The sequence below is a fragment of the Euleptes europaea genome, chromosome 6 (assembly GCF_029931775.1).
Source record: "Euleptes europaea isolate rEulEur1 chromosome 6, rEulEur1.hap1, whole genome shotgun sequence".
Taxonomy (NCBI): domain Eukaryota; kingdom Metazoa; phylum Chordata; class Lepidosauria; order Squamata; family Sphaerodactylidae; genus Euleptes; species Euleptes europaea.
This window is the reverse complement of record NC_079317.1, coordinates 79,146,635-79,164,293: the sequence shown is the minus strand read 5'-3', so window position 1 is coordinate 79,164,293 and position 17,659 is coordinate 79,146,635. Positions and strand designations below refer to the sequence as shown.

Below are 17,659 nucleotides of genomic sequence, written 5' to 3'. Positions count from 1 at the left end.
GTGTGATAGTTACACCGTTGCATTCTGCTGGTTCAGTGTACACAAAATTATTTTAAAATATTGTTTAAAATTATATTCAGGCTATGTGTATAAAGCATATATAAAACATAAATGCATTTTGTGTTTAAACTTGGGTCCCATCCCCAAGTATCGCATTATATATATGCCAATATTCCAAAATACAGAAAGATCTGAAAATCGGAACACTTCTGGTCCCAATAGGATTGCCATCCTCCAGGTACTAGCTGGAGATCTCCTGCTGATAGAGATCAGTTCATCTGGAGAAAATGGCTGCTTTAGCAATTGGACTCTATGGCATTGAAGTCCCTTCCCAAACCCCGCCCTCCTCAGTCTCCGTCCCCAAAACCTCCTGCGGGTAGTGAAGAGGGACCTGGCAACCATAGGTCCCAAGCATTCTGGATGAGGGATATTCAACCTGTATTAAACTTTTTCGTTCGTAAGAGACAAGAAAAGTGGCATATCAGTTGGCTCAAAACGCATGGAAGCCAAGTTCACTACTGTACTTAGCACCTGAAAAGACGTATGACAAAACATGGGGCATCAGAACATTGCAGAAGGATGGCTTCCTTGTTCACCTGACACTTCACTTCTTAGGTATGCTGAAGAGCCACATCCTTGTCATGCTATGAAAGGCTATCGTGAAGCAGTCACAATACTGCGGCATTTCAGCTGCACGTTTCTTTTAGTGAGGGTTTAGTCTCTTTCAAGAAGTCGTGTTTATTAAGGGCCAGGAAGTGAGAGAGACTTCTTGAATGCTTTAAATCTTCCTGAAAGGCCCGGATAGGGTGGGGGTGGAGCCCCATAATCTCCTCTTAGTGCCACTGCTTGTTCGTAGGTTGGCAGTCCTGTGTGTTCAGGGCAGGCGGAGAGAGGATTTAAGGAAAATTCTTCATGTCGTCTAAAGATGGAAGAATTATGCAGCCGGCAGCCTGCGTGCCTTTAAAAAAAAAAGGAAGAAGAAGGAAGAAACATCTTTGAAGAATGGCAGCACTTTTAAAACAAGAATTGTAAAGCATTTCATACCGCTGGTGTCTGGCTACCAGTACAGTGGACTAAAGCTTCTTTCTTTGAGCCTTTCATCCAGCAGGACAAAGAAAAAGGTTGGGTTGGCCTTGTCATTGCACCTTTCACTTGTTCTGAAATTGCCTAAAGTTTACTTAGGTATGTGCACCAAGACTGGGCAGGAAAAGCATATAACTTCTCAAGAAAAATTAACTATAAGGAGCAACAGCTAAAAGGACCGTCATGTCTGGGGCATCATCTTACAAGTGTCCATGACCCCCAGCATTGTTACCTTCCCACACTCAAGTGACCTGTAATAATTGACTTAGTTGTCAATCCCAGAAGGAAGTACGATGGCTGTTAAACAGAAATTTCTCTAATGTGAGCACTTGCTGGGACAATGCCACTTGGAAGCTCTAGTTACCACTGTGTGGTTGCTCTGGCAGTAAAAGAGTGTCACAGAAGTCCCAAAAGATGCACCAGAAAATGCTAGAGAGATGGATCCGAGTGATAACAGCCGCTTTTACGTAGAGGCTAAAGGCCTACAGTTAGTATTGGAAGGGATAATTGCCAATTTTACCTGGTCCTAATTCCCCGTGGCACAGAGTGGTAAGCTGCAGTACTGCAGTCAAAAGCTCTGCTCACGACCTGAGTTCGATCCCGACAGAAGTCGGTTTCAGGTAGCCGGCTCAAGGTTGACTCAGCCTTCCATCCTTCCGAGGTCGGTAAAATGAGTACCCAGCTTGCTGGGGTAAAGGGAAGATGACTGGGGAAGGCACTGGCAAACCACCCCGTAAACAAGAGTCTGCCTAGTAAACGTCGGCATGTGACATCACCCCATGGGTCAGGAATGACCCGGTGCTTGCACAGGGGATCTTTACCTTTAATTCCATGCTACGGTGCATATGTATGCATTTGAGGCTCCTGTAGTGGCACCACAGAAGAGAGCTGTAGATGGTGCGCAGAATTACTTTATAGAAGCAATATCAGTACTACATAGCATAGTTTTAACGGTTTCCTGTGGTTTTCTTGAGTAACTTCACACAAAGTTAATCACAGAGAAACAATCCCAGTTTTCTCTAAATGTGAGGTAACCCTAGAATGATGTTTTGTTAAATTGCTTTATACACAGAAGGCGTTTCATGTTTCTCTAACTTATCAGGTATACCAAGCAGCAAATGCTTTTAGAAGATTAAAAAAGTTCTTTTTTTCCATCCCAGAAGCAAACTTAAAATTGTGTCATCAGAAAGTAGCCATGAAATCAGCCACTTGGTTAAGGACAATATATTGTAGCGGTATCGACATTACAGCCCCCCCCCCCCCCGTTCTGGTTATGCTTAACACTGGGGGCTCTGGATGGACTTTTCCATGTACTTGAAAAGGTGTTTCTGAAGCTGGCGCTCATCTGGATTTAAATAAATTGCACATGTAGAAGGTTGCTTCCTTGTATGGATCCCTTGTTGCCAAATCAGGGTATTCGTCATTGACAAAGATAGTTTCCTTTCCGTTTTTCTGCTTTAAAGTGTTAATATTTCTTGCTGTAATGTATCAGCTCTTAGAAGTACCGGTGTTTAATTATCAACACATATTGCATTAGTTATCTGAAGATCAAAACAAGTGCATAAGTAGAAGTTAAAGGGTGCTTTCCTGTGAAGTATTCACTCCTATAAAGAGTCCTCACTTAAAATTTTGAAATTCCCATCAAGAGATAGGTATGTTATCCTTCCCCCCTCTGATTTTACCATTGTGGTCTCAACAAACACTAGCAGATGCTTTTGAAGAGTTCTGATCTTGACATTTACATTGAATTTCCCTCTCTTTCCAATCATTCTGTATATCTCCCTGTACAAATTTACCTGCACTATTAGATAGGGTGGTCAAACTGTACTAAGATCTCAGAGGATCCCACCATTGGTTCTTTTGTACAAATAAAGCAAGGTAGCTTTCTTGCACTTCAATGTAGCTTTGTTTGCAAATTAATTTGTAAATGAGTAGAAGCCAACTGAATGGATGAGATTTCTTATTTAAGCAACCGGCTTTGGCCGTACACAAATTATACACTGCAAACATAGCACCATGTAACAAAACAGACTAGGACTGGCCAATTTTTGGTTCACTAAAACTTGGGTGTCTTCGACATCTTTTCTAATTCATGTAGTTTTATAACGATAAACCTACACAGAAGCAGATCGCATTCCTAAGCTCCACAATCCTTTGCGACAAAGCCCTAGTAATGGAGAACGGTATGATCGGCCCCAATCAAAAATGGAAAAGCAACCCTCATGAGAATGTGGTCTCCATAGTGACAGTGGGCGGTTGCCAAGTATCAGGATGTACTGCTGCCATTCTTCTCTCTACCAGAAGTACGTTCCTGTTAAAAGGTAAAGGTAGTCCCCTGTGCAAGCACCAGGTCATTCCCGACCCATGGGGTGATGTCACATCCCAACATTTACTAGGCAGACTATGTTTATGGGGTGGTTTGCCATTGCCTTCCTCAGTCATCTATGCTTTACCCTCAGCAAGCTGGGTACTCATTTTACCGACCTCGGAAGGATCAGTCAAGGCTGAGTCAACCTTGAGCCCGCTACCTGAATCCAACTTCCGTCGGGATTGAACTCAGGTCGTGAGCAGAGCTTTTGACTGTAGTACTGCAGCTTACCACTCTGTGCCACGGGGCTCCTTCCTGTTAAGAATTTAACTGTTCAGCTGTTCAGTTTGCAAGCCTATGAATTCTTCGGTGAAAATGCACTCATCATATGCTTTGGACTTAGTTTACTGCATTTGTTAGAGGTTTACTGCATTTGTTAGATGTTTGCATGCATCTATACATAGCCAATCCAGAAATGTATTTAGGGTGCAGAGATTTAATGCCAACACTATATTAAAATATGTTTAATAGTTCCAGCATTCAGTGCCTTACCGTGGTGGTTGTCTTCGTGGGCATCTTCTTTTGCAGAGATAATAAATTAGCAAGCCAGTTATAACCAATAGTACTCCAACTGCAATTAGACCAGTCAGAAGCAGTATAACATCAATCCCCTGTGCTTCTTGCCCACCTAAACAGGTCAAAATAATAAAGTGTATCAGAAGCCTGCACTGATTCTATATTTTAGTTTTACATCCTTTATCCACTACTATCTCAAAACACTGATGTGTCAGTATTTTAAACCTCCTAAAACTGTTCCTGGTTTATTCCGAAAAAAATTACGAATGCAACTTTATATAAATGCATGTTCTTTTGTATTAATGTTCCTTATTCCACTCTGAACATCACTCATATAGAGGGTTGCCAGCCAATGGTTGGCACCCGGCAGGAGACCGAGGTGGGTGGGAGGCAGGGACATGGGGAGTGCTGTTACATTGGTGGCATGACATCATTTTGGAGGCAAACTAAGAAGTGACAAAACATCACTCTAGGATTCAGCAGAAACTATGATTACCATAGAACTTCCACTGAATCCTAGAGCAGTGTGACATCACTTCTGGATTTGCCCCAGAAGTAATGTCATGCCATCAACCAACACAATGGAATTTCCCCATTCATTTCCCCCTCCCCCTGCTGGCCTACCAAGTGGTGTTGGGGGTTGGAGTGTTGCTGGAGGGAAGTCTACCATTCTAGTGGGAGTCCTAGCAACCCTACTAAACCTCTCTCATGTAAACCCAAGTTCTACTGGAGAAAAACTCTTGGATTATCATTATATAAGACATATGGCACTTTCACACATGCCAAATAATTACTTTCAATGCACTCTGCAGCTGGATTTTACTGTGTGAAAAGGCAAAACCCATTTGCAAACTATTGTTAAAGTGTATTGAAAGTGTATTATTCAGCATGTGTGAAAGTGCCAACAGACTCACAAGGTGATGAGAAGGATACAGATTAAACTACTAAGTAAGTTGATCTAAATAGTGCTGCAAATAAAACACTCTCCCCGTTAAATTTAGGGGTACCCTTTGATGTTTACCAACCCTCGCCATACTTATCTCTCCTGTGTGATCCATCCCAATGTAGAGCTATCTCTCTGGCCAGATTTAATGTTTTGCCATCTGCGGTACTCAACGGCAGATTTCGGAAAATTCCTTTGACAGGCTCTGCCCGTGTGACAGTAATTGTATAGAAACAGTCGCTCACGTTTTATTTTATTGTAGTTTCTACACAGAATCTCGTAATGAACTATTAAGCCCCCTGTTGGTAAATAGATTGAATGTCTTGGATTCTTTTAACACCAGGGGTGGGGAACCTTTTTTCTCCCAAGGGCCATTTGGATATTTATAACATCATTTGGGGGCCATACAAAATTATCAACTTAAAAATTAGCCTGCTATATTTTGGTCAAACATTTAACCAAGAGGCACGACCAGAGACAGCTCCGAGTGTCTGCCACATAGAGTGACTTGCTTTTGAGCTCTGCTGTCCCCAGCTGGGCCCAAGAGATTCAGGCAGGGCAGCATCCTTCTGAGCTAGAGATCTGCCAGGACCCATGAAGGGCCAGACCAAATGATCTCGAGGGCCTTATACGGCCCCCGGGCCTGACATTCCCCACCCCTGTTTTAACGCTCTCTATTTATAGAACAATCATTCACCCCAAAATATTGGAGATGGTGGCTCAGTTTTTAAAGTTTGTTTTAAAAGCCTGCCAAACAGCTAATTCAGTGGCAGTACCAACAAACTGTATTTCTCAGTGTAACCACCTTTTAACCATTTTATAAAGGGTACTTTTTAACCTTTCCATTCCTTTTGTAACCTTTTGTAGTGTGTTTGTATGCCAATAAAGGGATGATGATGATGATGATGCTAAGTAAGTCAGGACAAGTCAGGCTATTTAACTTACTGGGAAAGTTCTCTGTGGGCCACTTCCTTGGCAAGCCACTGGCAACCTGGAAGGGCAAGCAGGCCCAAGCCCCAGTAGCTCTGCAGAGGCTGCTCAGTTTGGATCCTTCAGTGGCAATAATGATCTGCGTGAATGCTACCAGTTGCGACTTCTTGAACTCGTGCCAGTTGGTGGCAGTGCCAGGAGGAGACAATGAGTGAGCCTCTCTCATTGTTGGTGGTGCTGGCCAGGTCTAAGTTGAGTGGCTTCTACAGTGCTGCCTCACAGAGCAGCAGGCACCACTGGCCTTTGCTTGCTCCTAGGGCCTATTTTAATTTCCCAGTCCACTCCTGAAACCAGACCTGGTGCCTGCCACAAGCTGCAACAAAAAACCTGGATGAGAGGAATACACCAGGACAAGATGTTCACAGAGTAGCTGCCTCCAGGTAAAAACATAACATGTCAGTGGGTCAAACCACACTATTAGGGAAAAATAAATGTATGATACAATGTTTTGCCCATCTTTTTCCAGTATGAATTGAAGCACCCACACTGACATTGTATAGGGTTGCCAACGCTGGGTTGGTAAATTCCTGGAGATTTGGGGGTATAGCCCAGCGAGGGCAAGGTTTGGGGAGGGGAGGGCTTTCAGGGTGGTATAATGCCAGAGAGTCCACCCTCCAAAGTAGCCATTTTCTCTAGGGGAACTGATCTCTGTAGTCTAGACATCAGTTGTAATTCCAGGAGAACTCCAGGACACGCCTGGAGACTGGCAACCGTGTCTATGAGTCCCCTAGTCTTCTAAGTGGACAGACAAAGAGCATATGTAATGTGCATAGGTATCATTAAGTATCTGGCAACTAACAGTGCAATCCTATGCAGAATTCCAGATGAAGCGCATTGATTTCACTGGCAGTTGCTGTTGCATTGCCCTCTAAGACCATTTCAAGAATTACTTTGGCTCAGCTTTGGTTCAAAGGTAAAAGTGAGCTTCCGTTGTTCAACAGAACTGATTAGAACTTTAGGTAAACACGACAAACAATACCTATGTAAAGACAAGTGAATTCTGATTAAATTATTGAAAATAGTTAGTACTTGCAACATAAAAAGCAAAACTGACCAAGATGTGATGTGCTTTCGTCTTACCTGGCATTGTACCAGAATTTCCAGAGACATAGGCACTCCAAAAAGTCTTCTAGAAAAATAAAAAACAAACAAGTGCTTGAGAACAACTCTACAGGAACACAGAGGGAAAATACATACTTCTAACGTTAAGAAAAAATATCTGTTAAGGACTTGTCTTTCCCTGAAAGCTGCTCTTGATGAACTCTGGATGGAATTTGGTTCAGAATGTTAAAGATTTGCCCTAATGCTATTATTAATGAAGCTATTTCCACAAGTATCAACATAGATAAATTGCTTTGGGCACGGCAGACCCGAACACTTGACTCAAAAAAGTAGGAAATTATTCTTTAGCCACAGTAGTATTTGCTTGCATTGTAACTTCTGGAGGTATATGATGGTGTATAAATGGAATACAAAGGGCTGCTTTTGAATTTTCTTGATGTGAGCTTAATAAATATTACTTCTGTATTAAAGAATTTAAAGCCTGGCTTTCTCTCTGTCTCTCTCCCTCATGTCTGGGAAAAAATTCTGCAGGGTCAGAGGGGATTTGGGCAGAGGCCTTTCAGCTCATTTGCACAGGGCTTAGACTCACGGTGCCTTGACATATCTACCACTGACTGCTGTTAAGGGAGGGGGGATTTGGTACCTGTACCCCAAGGTACCAGGAGGCAGCAATGGAGGCACCAAGGCTGCTGCAGCACTGTGCACGTATGTGGCTGCTGAACAGACAGTAGTAGTACTTGGAATGGGTACAAGTGGGGACATCTCTTGCTGGCAGTGGCTTCTGCTATCCCCTTACTAGCTGGGCTACAGCTGTATCCCAGTTGCTCTGTCACTGCTTCCCGATGCCCTTCAGAGAAGGCACCAAGCTCCTTCCCTCTTTCATGGTAGTGAAGATAGCTATAGCCCTCCTAGAGAACTACTACAAGATCTACCCATACCTAGTAAGTCTTTAAAGCAGGGGTGGGGAACGTCAGGCCCAGGGGCCATTTAAGGCCCGTGAAGTCATTTGGTCTGGCCCTTCGTGGGTCCTGGAAGATCTCGAGCTCAGAAGGATCTAAGACTGGTGATCCACCCCCTCCTGAGGACAGGAATAGCCTCTATTCAAGGCAGATGTGAGGTTTTTTTTGTGGAGAAAAGGAACCTTTTTTGCCCCTTGCAGAAGAGTCATTAGCTATGGAGCTGCTAGGACCACCCAAGAAACTATGTTCACCTTTTCCCACCTGGGCCATGGAGAAACGTATTTCCTCTATACTACAAGAGGGCTGGGGGCAGAAGTGGCAACAATGAAGGGGGTTAAAGGGGGCAGGGTCAGAATGCGCGGGGGGGGGAGGGAGTTCTTCGCCAGTGTGTCCTCATTTCATCCCTGCAGGCAGTGGTAGCAGGAGCCAGCTGTAGAATCTGGCTCCGACCATGAAGAGCAGGAGCAACTCCGGCATGTGGCTGGACGACTACGCCTGGCTGGTGCAACAGACCATCCTGTGCCACCAGGTGGGTGAGTGTGCCACCTGTTGGATGCTTGCCTGCTTGCCCACGCCGGGGGGTTCATCTGGGGCAGTTGCCTGCTTGGGGCTTGGTTGGCTAATTTTTAAGTTGATAATTTTGGGCGGCCCGCGAATCATGTTATAAATATTCAAATGGCCCTTGGCGGAAAAAAGGTTCCCCACCCCTGCTCTACAGTACTTGGATTTTTCCAGTCCTAGTTAAAAAGTGAATCACGTAGATATGGAAGCGCTTTCAGGGAATTCCTTGTCCCAGCACATTCCAGATCTGACGATCTCTATGATCAGTCATTCTTGTCCCACTAAGAACCAACTGCACTAAACCAGAACTAACCAAACTACAACATCAATGGTTGACTCCTAAGCAGAGTGGGTTCTGGACTAGTTATTGAATGTGTGGAATGGCCTGCAGCATTGACCTTTGACACATCTCCTATTCAAGTCACCCGAGTAAAGCCATTACCATTTGTTCTGGGTCATCAAAAATTTCTCTCGCTTCCTCATAATTGCAGAGTTCTTCATGGCATTCTCTTTCAAGATTATCTGTGTTAAATATTTCAGGCTCAAGTACATTGTCTAGAAGGTGCCGTCCAAGGAATGAATTGGCTTCCTCTGCTGAGGTGAATACTGGGGGGAAATAATTATTAAAAATACTTAAATCAGGAACTCCATCAGGGATTTCCCCCAAAAGAATCTCTACAGCAATCTTTATCTAACTAAAGAACTTGTAAAAATCTGCTGAGTGAGACAATGATGGAGCGGGAACTGGCACTCCCATTCTCTCAAACGGCAGCTTCTGTTTTGGAAGCATAGAGTTGGAAGGGACCACCAGGGTCATCAAGTCCAACCCCCTGCACAATGCAGGAAATTCACAACTACCTCCCCTCTGCCAACCCCCAGTGACCCCTGCTCCATGCCCAGAAGACGGGGAAAAAACCCTCCAGTATCCCTGGCCAATCTGGCCTGGAGGAAAGGAGAGCCCACCACCTCCTGAGGAAGCCTGTTCCACTGAGGAACTGCTCTGTCAGAAAGTTCTTCCTAATGTCTAGACGGAAACTCTTGATTTAATTTCAACTCGTTAGGTCTAGTCCGACCTTTTGGAACAACAGAAAACAACTCCGCACCATCCTCTATATGACAGCCCTTCAAGTACTTGAAGATGGTTATCATATCACCTCTCAGTCGTCTCCAGTCCAGATTAAACATACCAAGCTCCTTCAACCTTTCCTCACAGGACTTGGTCTCCAGACCCCTCACCATCTTCGTTGCTCTCCTCTGGTCATGTTCCAGCTTGTCTACATCCTTCCTGAATTGTGGTGCCCAAAATTGAACACAGTGCTCTAGCTGAGGTCTAACCAGAGCAGAGTCTTGTTAGTTAGTCACACACCTCTTATCTCCTGGTGACAACTGGGACTATATGTTTGCTGTCCTTTACTTAGGGTTAGGGTTAGCATCACTGCAGCTTACCATTTAATCCTAAACCGATCTTCTCCAAATCCTGTTTAGGTCTATTCATTGGGGCTTACTCCCAGGAAAATGTTTTTAGGATTGCAGTGTACATGACTTAGGGATATTTCCTTATTATTCTATGGTATTTCAGAAAGTTATTCATCAGTTACAAGAAAGTCACCCATATGCTTCTTTTATTACTCTCCATATAACATTATGGGGCAGTTTACCTTTAAACAACAGCAAGAGAGGAATCACATTAGACAAGTTTTCCAATACTCATTTCACTTCCGTTTTACAAAGAAGAAAATATCCACAAGGGAAAAAATGATTATTGATCATTAGAAGAGCAGGTTTTAGGAACAAAAATTTGAAGTTTGACTGATTTCTATGCACTAAAGAGGTAGATCAGATTCATTTTCTCAAAATTATTGGACTGGAGGGTGTCTTCAATGTTTGATATTAGTTTATTCTCTACAGAGCTTAATCTATTTGTTCTTATCATTCCATTAGTAGGAAAAACGATGTATCCCCAATGTTGAATCAGTGGGACTGCTTAAGAAAAATGAACATAAGAACATAAGAAAAGCCATGCTGGATCAGACCAAGGCCCATCAAGTCCAGCAGTCTGTTCACATAGTGGCCAACCAGGTGCCTCTAGGAAGCCCACAAACAAGACAACTGCAGCAGCATTATCCTGCTTGTGTTCCACAGCACCTAATATATTCGGTATGCTCCTCTGCTCCTGGAGAGAATAGGCATGCATCATGACTAGTATCCATTTTTACTAGTAGCCATGAATAGCCCTCTCCTCCGTGAACATGTCCACTCCCCTCTTAAAACTTTCCAAGTTGGCAGCCATCACCACATCCTGGGACAGGGAGTTCCACAATTTAACTATGTGTTGTGTGAAGAAATACTTCCTTTTATCAATTTTGAATCTCTCTACCTCTAGCTTCAGCAGATGACCCCGCATTCTAGTATTATGGGAGAGGGAGAAAAGCTTCTCCCTGTCCACTGTCTCCAAACCATGCATAATTTTTTAGACTTCTATCATGTCTCCCCTGAACCTTCTTTTCAAGCTAAATAGCCCTAAGTGTTTTAACTGCTTCTCATAGGGCAGTTTCTCTTTTCTGCACCTCCTCAAGCTCTGCAATATCCTTTTTTAGGTGTGGTGACCAGAACTATACCAGTATTCCAAGTGTGGTCTCACCATAGATTTGTACAAGGGCAGTATGATAGCAGCAGCTATTTCTTGTCTAATTATGGCCAGCATGGAATTTGCCTTTTTTACAGTAGCTGCACACTGGGTTGACATCTTCATCAAGCAATCCACTACCACCCCAAGATCCCTTTCTAGGTCTGTCGCTGCCAGCACAGATCCCATCAGTGTATATGTGAAGTTGGGATTTTTTGCCCCAATATGCATCACTTTACACTTGCTCACATTGAATCTCATTTGCCATTTTAATGCCCATTCTTCCAGTTTGTAGAGATCCTTTTGGAGCTCTTCACAGTCCGATTTTGTTTTAACCACCCTAAATAATTTGGTGTCATCTGCAAACTTGGCCAATTCGCTGTTCACCCCCAACTCCAGGTCATTGATGAACAGGTTGAAAAGCACCAGTCACAACTCAGATCCCTGAGGGACCCCACTGCTCACATCCCTCCATTGGGAGAACCGACCATTGATTCCTACTCTCTGCTTCCTATTTTTCAGCCAGCTCTCAATCCCTGACTATGAAGTTTGCTTAGAAGTCTTTGGAAGGGCACTTTGTCAAAAGCCTTTCGGAAATCCAAATACACAATCTTCACAGGCTCATTCCTTTCCACATGCTTACTGACGCTTCCCTCTGCACAGCAACCCTGGTATTCCTTGGTGGTCTCCCATCCAAATACTAATCAGGGCTGACCCTGCTTAGCTTCTGAAATCTGACGAGATCAGGCTAGCCTGGGCCATCCAAGTCAGAGCAATAGTTACCTTAGTAATAGTAAAATAACAAACAGAACCAGCACTATGACTGACCTCACAGTTTTGTACATATTAGCAAGAAAATTTATGATCTGGAAAATCAACGGTAACGACTATCCTTACTTTAAATTATATTTGAGGGTATTTATACCCTGTTGCTCCTGTGGCTGTCCAAGACAGATTACAACAGAACAATCGAAATCAACATTAAAAATGCAACAATAATCAATAAAGTAGTAGAATGGCATCAGTCTCACAATGGTGAGATAATGTCTGTGAGTCACATAAAGAGCAAATAATTAATGTTGTAATATATCCATAAAAGTAGCCAGATAACAGTACAGTAAATCCACAATAAAACAGTATCCAAATAAAACATTTCTATTGATAATGCATAAAGTAAGATCTATAAAACTGTCAAGATACCAAAAACACTTCTAAAGGTCATTCATCAACATCATATTAAAAGGCCTCACCAAACGAAAATCTCTTTATCTAGCGTCTAAACAAAAACAGATTAGGTACCAGGTGAACTGCTGAAGAGCGCAGCCCATAATGAGATGCTGTCCCCAGAATAGCCCCTTCTCTGAATATCATCCACCTTACTTCAGAAGGTGGGAGAGCAGGGCTGGAAAACTAAGCTGACAAGCAGAGTGGTATGAGAGAAGGCAGTCCTTCAAGTACCCTGGTACTTACGCTGTTTAAAGCTTTAAAGATAAGACTCAGCACTTCACAATGGACAATAGGAACGCGAATTTCTGTGTGCAAATCTTATTTCTCAGTGAAAGACTATGGGAGCAATCCAAAGCAGGTCTACCCAAAAGTACGTCCTATGCTATCCAATGCAACTTACTAGCAAAAAATATCCTTAGGATTGCAGCCTGTAGCTGCCACACTAACCAAAGACATTTGAAAAAGAAGAGTTGGTTTTTATACCCTGCTTTTCTCTACTATTAAGGAGTCCCAAAGCAATCGCCTTTCCTTCCCTTCCCCACAACAGACACTTGGTAAGGTAGGTGGGGCTGAGAGAGAGAATTGTGACTAGCCCAAGATCTCCCAGCAGCCTCATGTGGAGAAGTGGGGAAGCCAACCCGGTTCACCCGATTAGAGTCCGCCGCTTAAGTGGAAGAGTGGGGAATCAAACCCGGTTCTCCAAATTAGGGTCTGCCAGTCTTAACCACTTATGCCATGCTGGCTAAAAAAGGCAACTTGTGTCTCCTTCTGAAAGCATGGACCTAAAGTACCTACAAGCTACAAACCTGCTAAATCATCTAGAACAGGTGGATTCTTTAATCATTTATAGGCTCCATCAGGGACAAAGGGCACCTCCGTCTCATTTGGACTGAGCTTTAGTTTACTGGCCCTCATCCATTTCATTGCCAACTCCAGACACTTTTTTCCTGGACATCAACGAGTTCACTCGATTTTGTTACATGGGGAAAAGACCTGGGTGTCACTTGCATATTGATGGTCAAAGTAAGATAAGAATGCATGTTGTGGTTAAACTGAAGGCAGTTTGAAGCTGAGATGAACCTTATAGCGAGCTAATGTAGTAATTTTAGTAGGAACACACCTCAGCAAGATATCTTTTCCCTGTGAGTCTTTCAAGAAAGTCTGATGGAGACATTTCCCTGCAAAAAAAAATCTTGCGTAAGCTCTCTATGAATCTGATGGTGTCAATTAAGCAGAGGTTGCATATTTAGCTAGAGCTCAGAGGATTGCACATAATACACACCTCTTATGGATATTGGGAGGTGCATGAATCATGGGTAACTTCAGATGACGTTTAAATAATACGACAGTGCAGTGGTAAGTTTACAAAGTATGACAACACTGATAGCTGTGTGAGGCACCCTAGCTCTGTAATGGCCTACGGTCTCCTGACAAATATGTTTGGGATAGGAAAACAGAACGCGCTATTTAAATCTAGAATTGTGTGTTTTATCTCATTCTGCTATGACTATCACAATACATTCTACAGATCCACATAAATAAACTATTTCTTGAACGGTGACTGAGCTGCCTTTTGAAATAGCACCAGGACAATTCATCTCTAACTCAACTCTCTGATTAATGAAAGAAAGTTAAAGCTTTGCTGCACAAATCATTATTTTGTGCCTCATATTGGGAACAGAAACGCAGCATCAGCTCATCTAGTCAGCTTTACAAAGTACAGGTTTTTTTAAAAAAGGGAACATTACCTTCTTTCATTGCATCTTTTGATTTGTTTAGTTTTTTTTGGCAATGTGGACATGCAAGTAGTGTTAGCAGCTGCTGAAGCAACAATAGGTGAAAAATGAACATAACCTGGTACCTGTCAAGAAAAGACATGTTAGTCATTTCAAATAACTATACGTAACACCAGTCACAAGTCTTCACAAGAAATCTGAATGAATATTATGGTAGAAATATGCTATGGGCCACCCCCCAAACCAGTCTAGCATGCACATCATCCTTGCTGTATAATGGCAGATAGTTACATAGATTGTTTCCACAAGTTGAACCTTTGGTATCAGAGGGATACAGTTGCTTAAGATAAAACACCATTATTATATATGTTAGAATCTTTGTCTGCCAGCCCATTCTTCTAGTGTGGAACCTTACATAGCAAACTAATCTAGCTAACAAAATTCCAAAACAAACACATGGCAACTATTATTGACTACATCAATTATTATTATTATTATATCTATAACCTGCCCTCCCCAGCTGAAGCCAGGCCATTTGTCAACAGACAAAAGGAGAGAGATAAAGTTGGTGGCATGGCCAAGAATTTGCATTCATCCACTCCCTGGGATTCCCCCCTCCCATATCACGTGCTTTTGAAGTTTCCCTTCCAACGCCATTCCTTGTGTGTCTACAGCGGTTGCTGTTGGAGAAACGCTACTATCAAAAAGTCTAACAAAATTTCTGGCAGGGGATGAGCTTCTGTGAGCCAAAGCTCCCTTCTTCAGAGAGCTCATACCCTGCCAGAAATTTTGTTAGTCTTTAAGGCGCCACTGGACTCTTGCTCTCTTCTACTGCTATTGACTAACGCGGCTACCCATCGTGATCTCACTACTACCAAAGTCTTCTTTGCCCTCTCAGGACTAGCTGCAAGGTGGCCGAGAAAGGAATTTATAACAGTCTAGTTCAAGTGAAACTGACCAGCTTTAAAGCAGTGATCTCTCTACACTCGATACTTAGGCCATTTATGCACGGGAGGTTTTGCCTTGGATCTGCCCCTCTCTAGAGGCACATTTTCCCCATCCAAATGATCAAAACTCAAAAAATAAGCCCCCACGCAGAGTTTTAAGAATTCAGAAGGGGGAAAAAATGTACATCTAGAGAGGGGCAAATCCAAGGCAAAACCTCCCATGCATAAATGACCTTAGTTTCGTCTCCCCCGTTTCCCAACAATTAAAAAAAGAAGGCTTCCACGATTGAAATACCACCACCCTCTACACGTTTGGTCACAAACTGCGACGCGATTGCAGAGGTGCCCGTCCCAGCTGTCTGCCGACTTCCTTGAAGCCCAGATCGCCTCCACACTGTTATGCAAAAAGAGTTTAGGCACAGCTCTGGCAGTCAGTCCAACAGGAGACCAAAAAAGGCTCCGCGGGGAAAAGGCACGTTTGCTAGTCCCCTTCCCTAGGCTTGTCTCATATACTCTCCAGTAGATCCGCGCGTCTCACCCAGCCCCTTCCTACGGGGGGAGATCTTCCTTTCTCCTTGCTCTCCCCACGACAGTTTCTCCTTCCTTCTCCCGGACTTACCTGCTGACTCCAAGACGCAGATCCCAGGACCCGCCGCTCAAGTCCTGGGGGTAGAGATGCCGGCCGCCTCCGGTGCGGAAGACCGCCGAGCGGGGTGGGAAGAGCCCAGATCACCTGACCTCCCCGTTGCTGCTTTGGCAGCCGCCCACCCAAATTCCGGGCGGACGGGCGAGAGCAGGAGGGGAGAGTTTAGCAACAGCTAGCCGGCGCGCGGCGTGCGCTTCCCGGTGTGCAAATAAGTGCTGTAGAGAGAGGAGCTCCTGGGGTGCAAACCAGCCTCGTTCCTCCCCCAACGCTGCTATGGCCCTTTATGCACAGGAGGTTTGGCCTTGGAGTTGCCACTCTGTAAACGCACATTTCCCCCATCCGAGTTCTCAAAACTCAAAAATAAGTCCCCATGCAGAGGTTCTTGTAGGTTATCCGGGCTGTGTGACCGTGGTCTTGGTATTTTCTTTCCTGACGTTTCGCCAGCAGCTGTGGCAGGCATCTTCAGAGGAGTAACACTGAAGGACAGTCTCTCAGTGTCAAGCGTGTAGGAAGAGTAATATATAGTCAGAAAGGGGTTGGGTTTGAGCTGAGTCATTGTCCTGCAAAAAGTATCAAAGGTAATGTGCTAATCATTGTCCTGTAAGTATCAAGATAATGAGGGTGTGGTATGTTAATATGGAACCATTGTATCCTGAAGTGATCTGTTAATGTGTGAAATCCAAGGCCAATCTGCATGGCTATTGTGGACTGTAGTCTTTGTTAGTTTGGAGGTTTTCAGGACAGGAAGCCAAGCCGTATTCATTCTTAAACTCTCTTCTTTTCTGTTAAAGTTGGGATGCAAATCAGCCTCATTCCTCCCCCAAAGCTGCTATGGCCTTTTATGCACAGGAGGTTTGGCCTTGGATTTGCCACTCTGTAAATGCACATTTCCCCCATCCGAGTTCTCAAAACTCAAAAACCCATGCAGAGGTTCTTGTAGGTTATCTGGGCTGTATGACCGTGGTCTTGGTATTTTCTTTCCTGACGTTTTGCCAGCAGCTGTGGCAGGCATCTTCAGAGGAGTAACACTGAAGGACAGTGTCTCTCAGTGTCAAGTGTGTAGGAAGTGTCAAGTGTGTAGGAAGAGTAATATATAGTCAGAAAGGGGTTGGGTTTGAGCTGAATCATTCTCCTGCAAAAAGTATCATGACTTTAACAGAAAAGAAGAGAGTTTAAGAATGAATAAGGCTTGGCTTCCTGTCCTGAAAACCTCCAAACTAACAAAGACTACAGTCCACAATAGCTATGCAGATTAGCCTTGGATTTCACACATTAACAGATCACTTCAGGATACAATGGTTCCATATTAACATACCACACCCTCATTATCTTGATACAGGACAATGATTAGCACATTACCTTTGATACTTTTTGCAGGACAATGATTCAGCTCAAACCCAACCCCTTTCTGACTATATATTACTCTTCCTACACACTTGACACTGAGAGACACTGTCCTTCAGTGTTACTCCTCTGAAGATGCCTGCCACAGCTGCTGGCGAAACGTCAGGAAAGAAAATACCAAGACCACGGTCACACAGCCCCGATAACCTACAAGAACCAATGAACTCTGACCGTGAAAGCCTTCGACAATACCCCATGCAGAGGTTTGAGAACTTGGATGGGGAAAATGTGTATCTAAAGGTAAAGGTCCCCTGTGCAAGCACCGGGTCATTCCTGACCCATGGGGTGACGTCACATCCCAACGTTTCCTAGGCAGAGGTTACTGCACTTGTATTCCCAGCGATGTATTAAGAGTTTGAGAATGTTATAAAAAAATACTGTTCACACTTTCTATGTATTCCCAAAGGCTGTTACCGCACTTGTATTCCCAGCGATGTATTAAACGTTTGAAAATGTTATAAAAAACATCGCTTTAAAAGGGTTTTTGGATACCACGGCTTATAAATGGTTGGAAGACGTCTTCACAGCTAAAGGGGCCAAACAAAGTGCGAACAGTATTTTTTATAACAATTTCAAACTCTTAATACATTG

At 43.6% G+C, this 17,659-nt stretch overlaps 1 protein-coding gene across 1 annotated transcript; it reads right to left on the bottom strand.

The window, feature by feature from the left end:
- Window positions 1-741: 741 nt before the first annotated feature.
- On the bottom strand, window positions 742-14,189 carry PRRG4 (proline rich and Gla domain 4). The gene is made up of 5 exons (XM_056851787.1): window positions 14,084-14,189; window positions 8,925-9,088; window positions 6,981-7,029; window positions 3,944-4,079; window positions 742-958 (listed from the first exon to the last, which is right to left on the bottom strand). Exons 1-5 carry the CDS (start codon window positions 14,184-14,186, stop codon window positions 742-744), a joined length of 669 nt encoding a protein of 222 aa, XP_056707765.1. The 5' UTR covers window positions 14,187-14,189.
- Window positions 14,190-17,659: the final 3,470 nt, after the last annotated feature.

What these genes read in the sequence shown, in the direction of transcription:
- PRRG4 (XM_056851787.1), bottom strand. Translation starts at nt 14,186, where the DNA reads ATGTTCATTTTTCACCTATTGTTGCTTCAGCAGCTGCTAACACTACTT. An exon ending in AAAAGATGCAATGAAAGAAG is followed by an intron (nt 9,089 to 14,083) that starts GTAATGTTCCCT and finishes ATTTCCCCCCAG; the next exon opens with TATTCACCTCAGCAGAGGAA. An exon ending in CCACGAAGACAACCACCACG is followed by an intron (nt 959 to 3,943) that starts GTAAGGCACTGA and finishes TTTTTTTTAAAG; the next exon opens with GCACGCAGGCTGCCGGCTGC.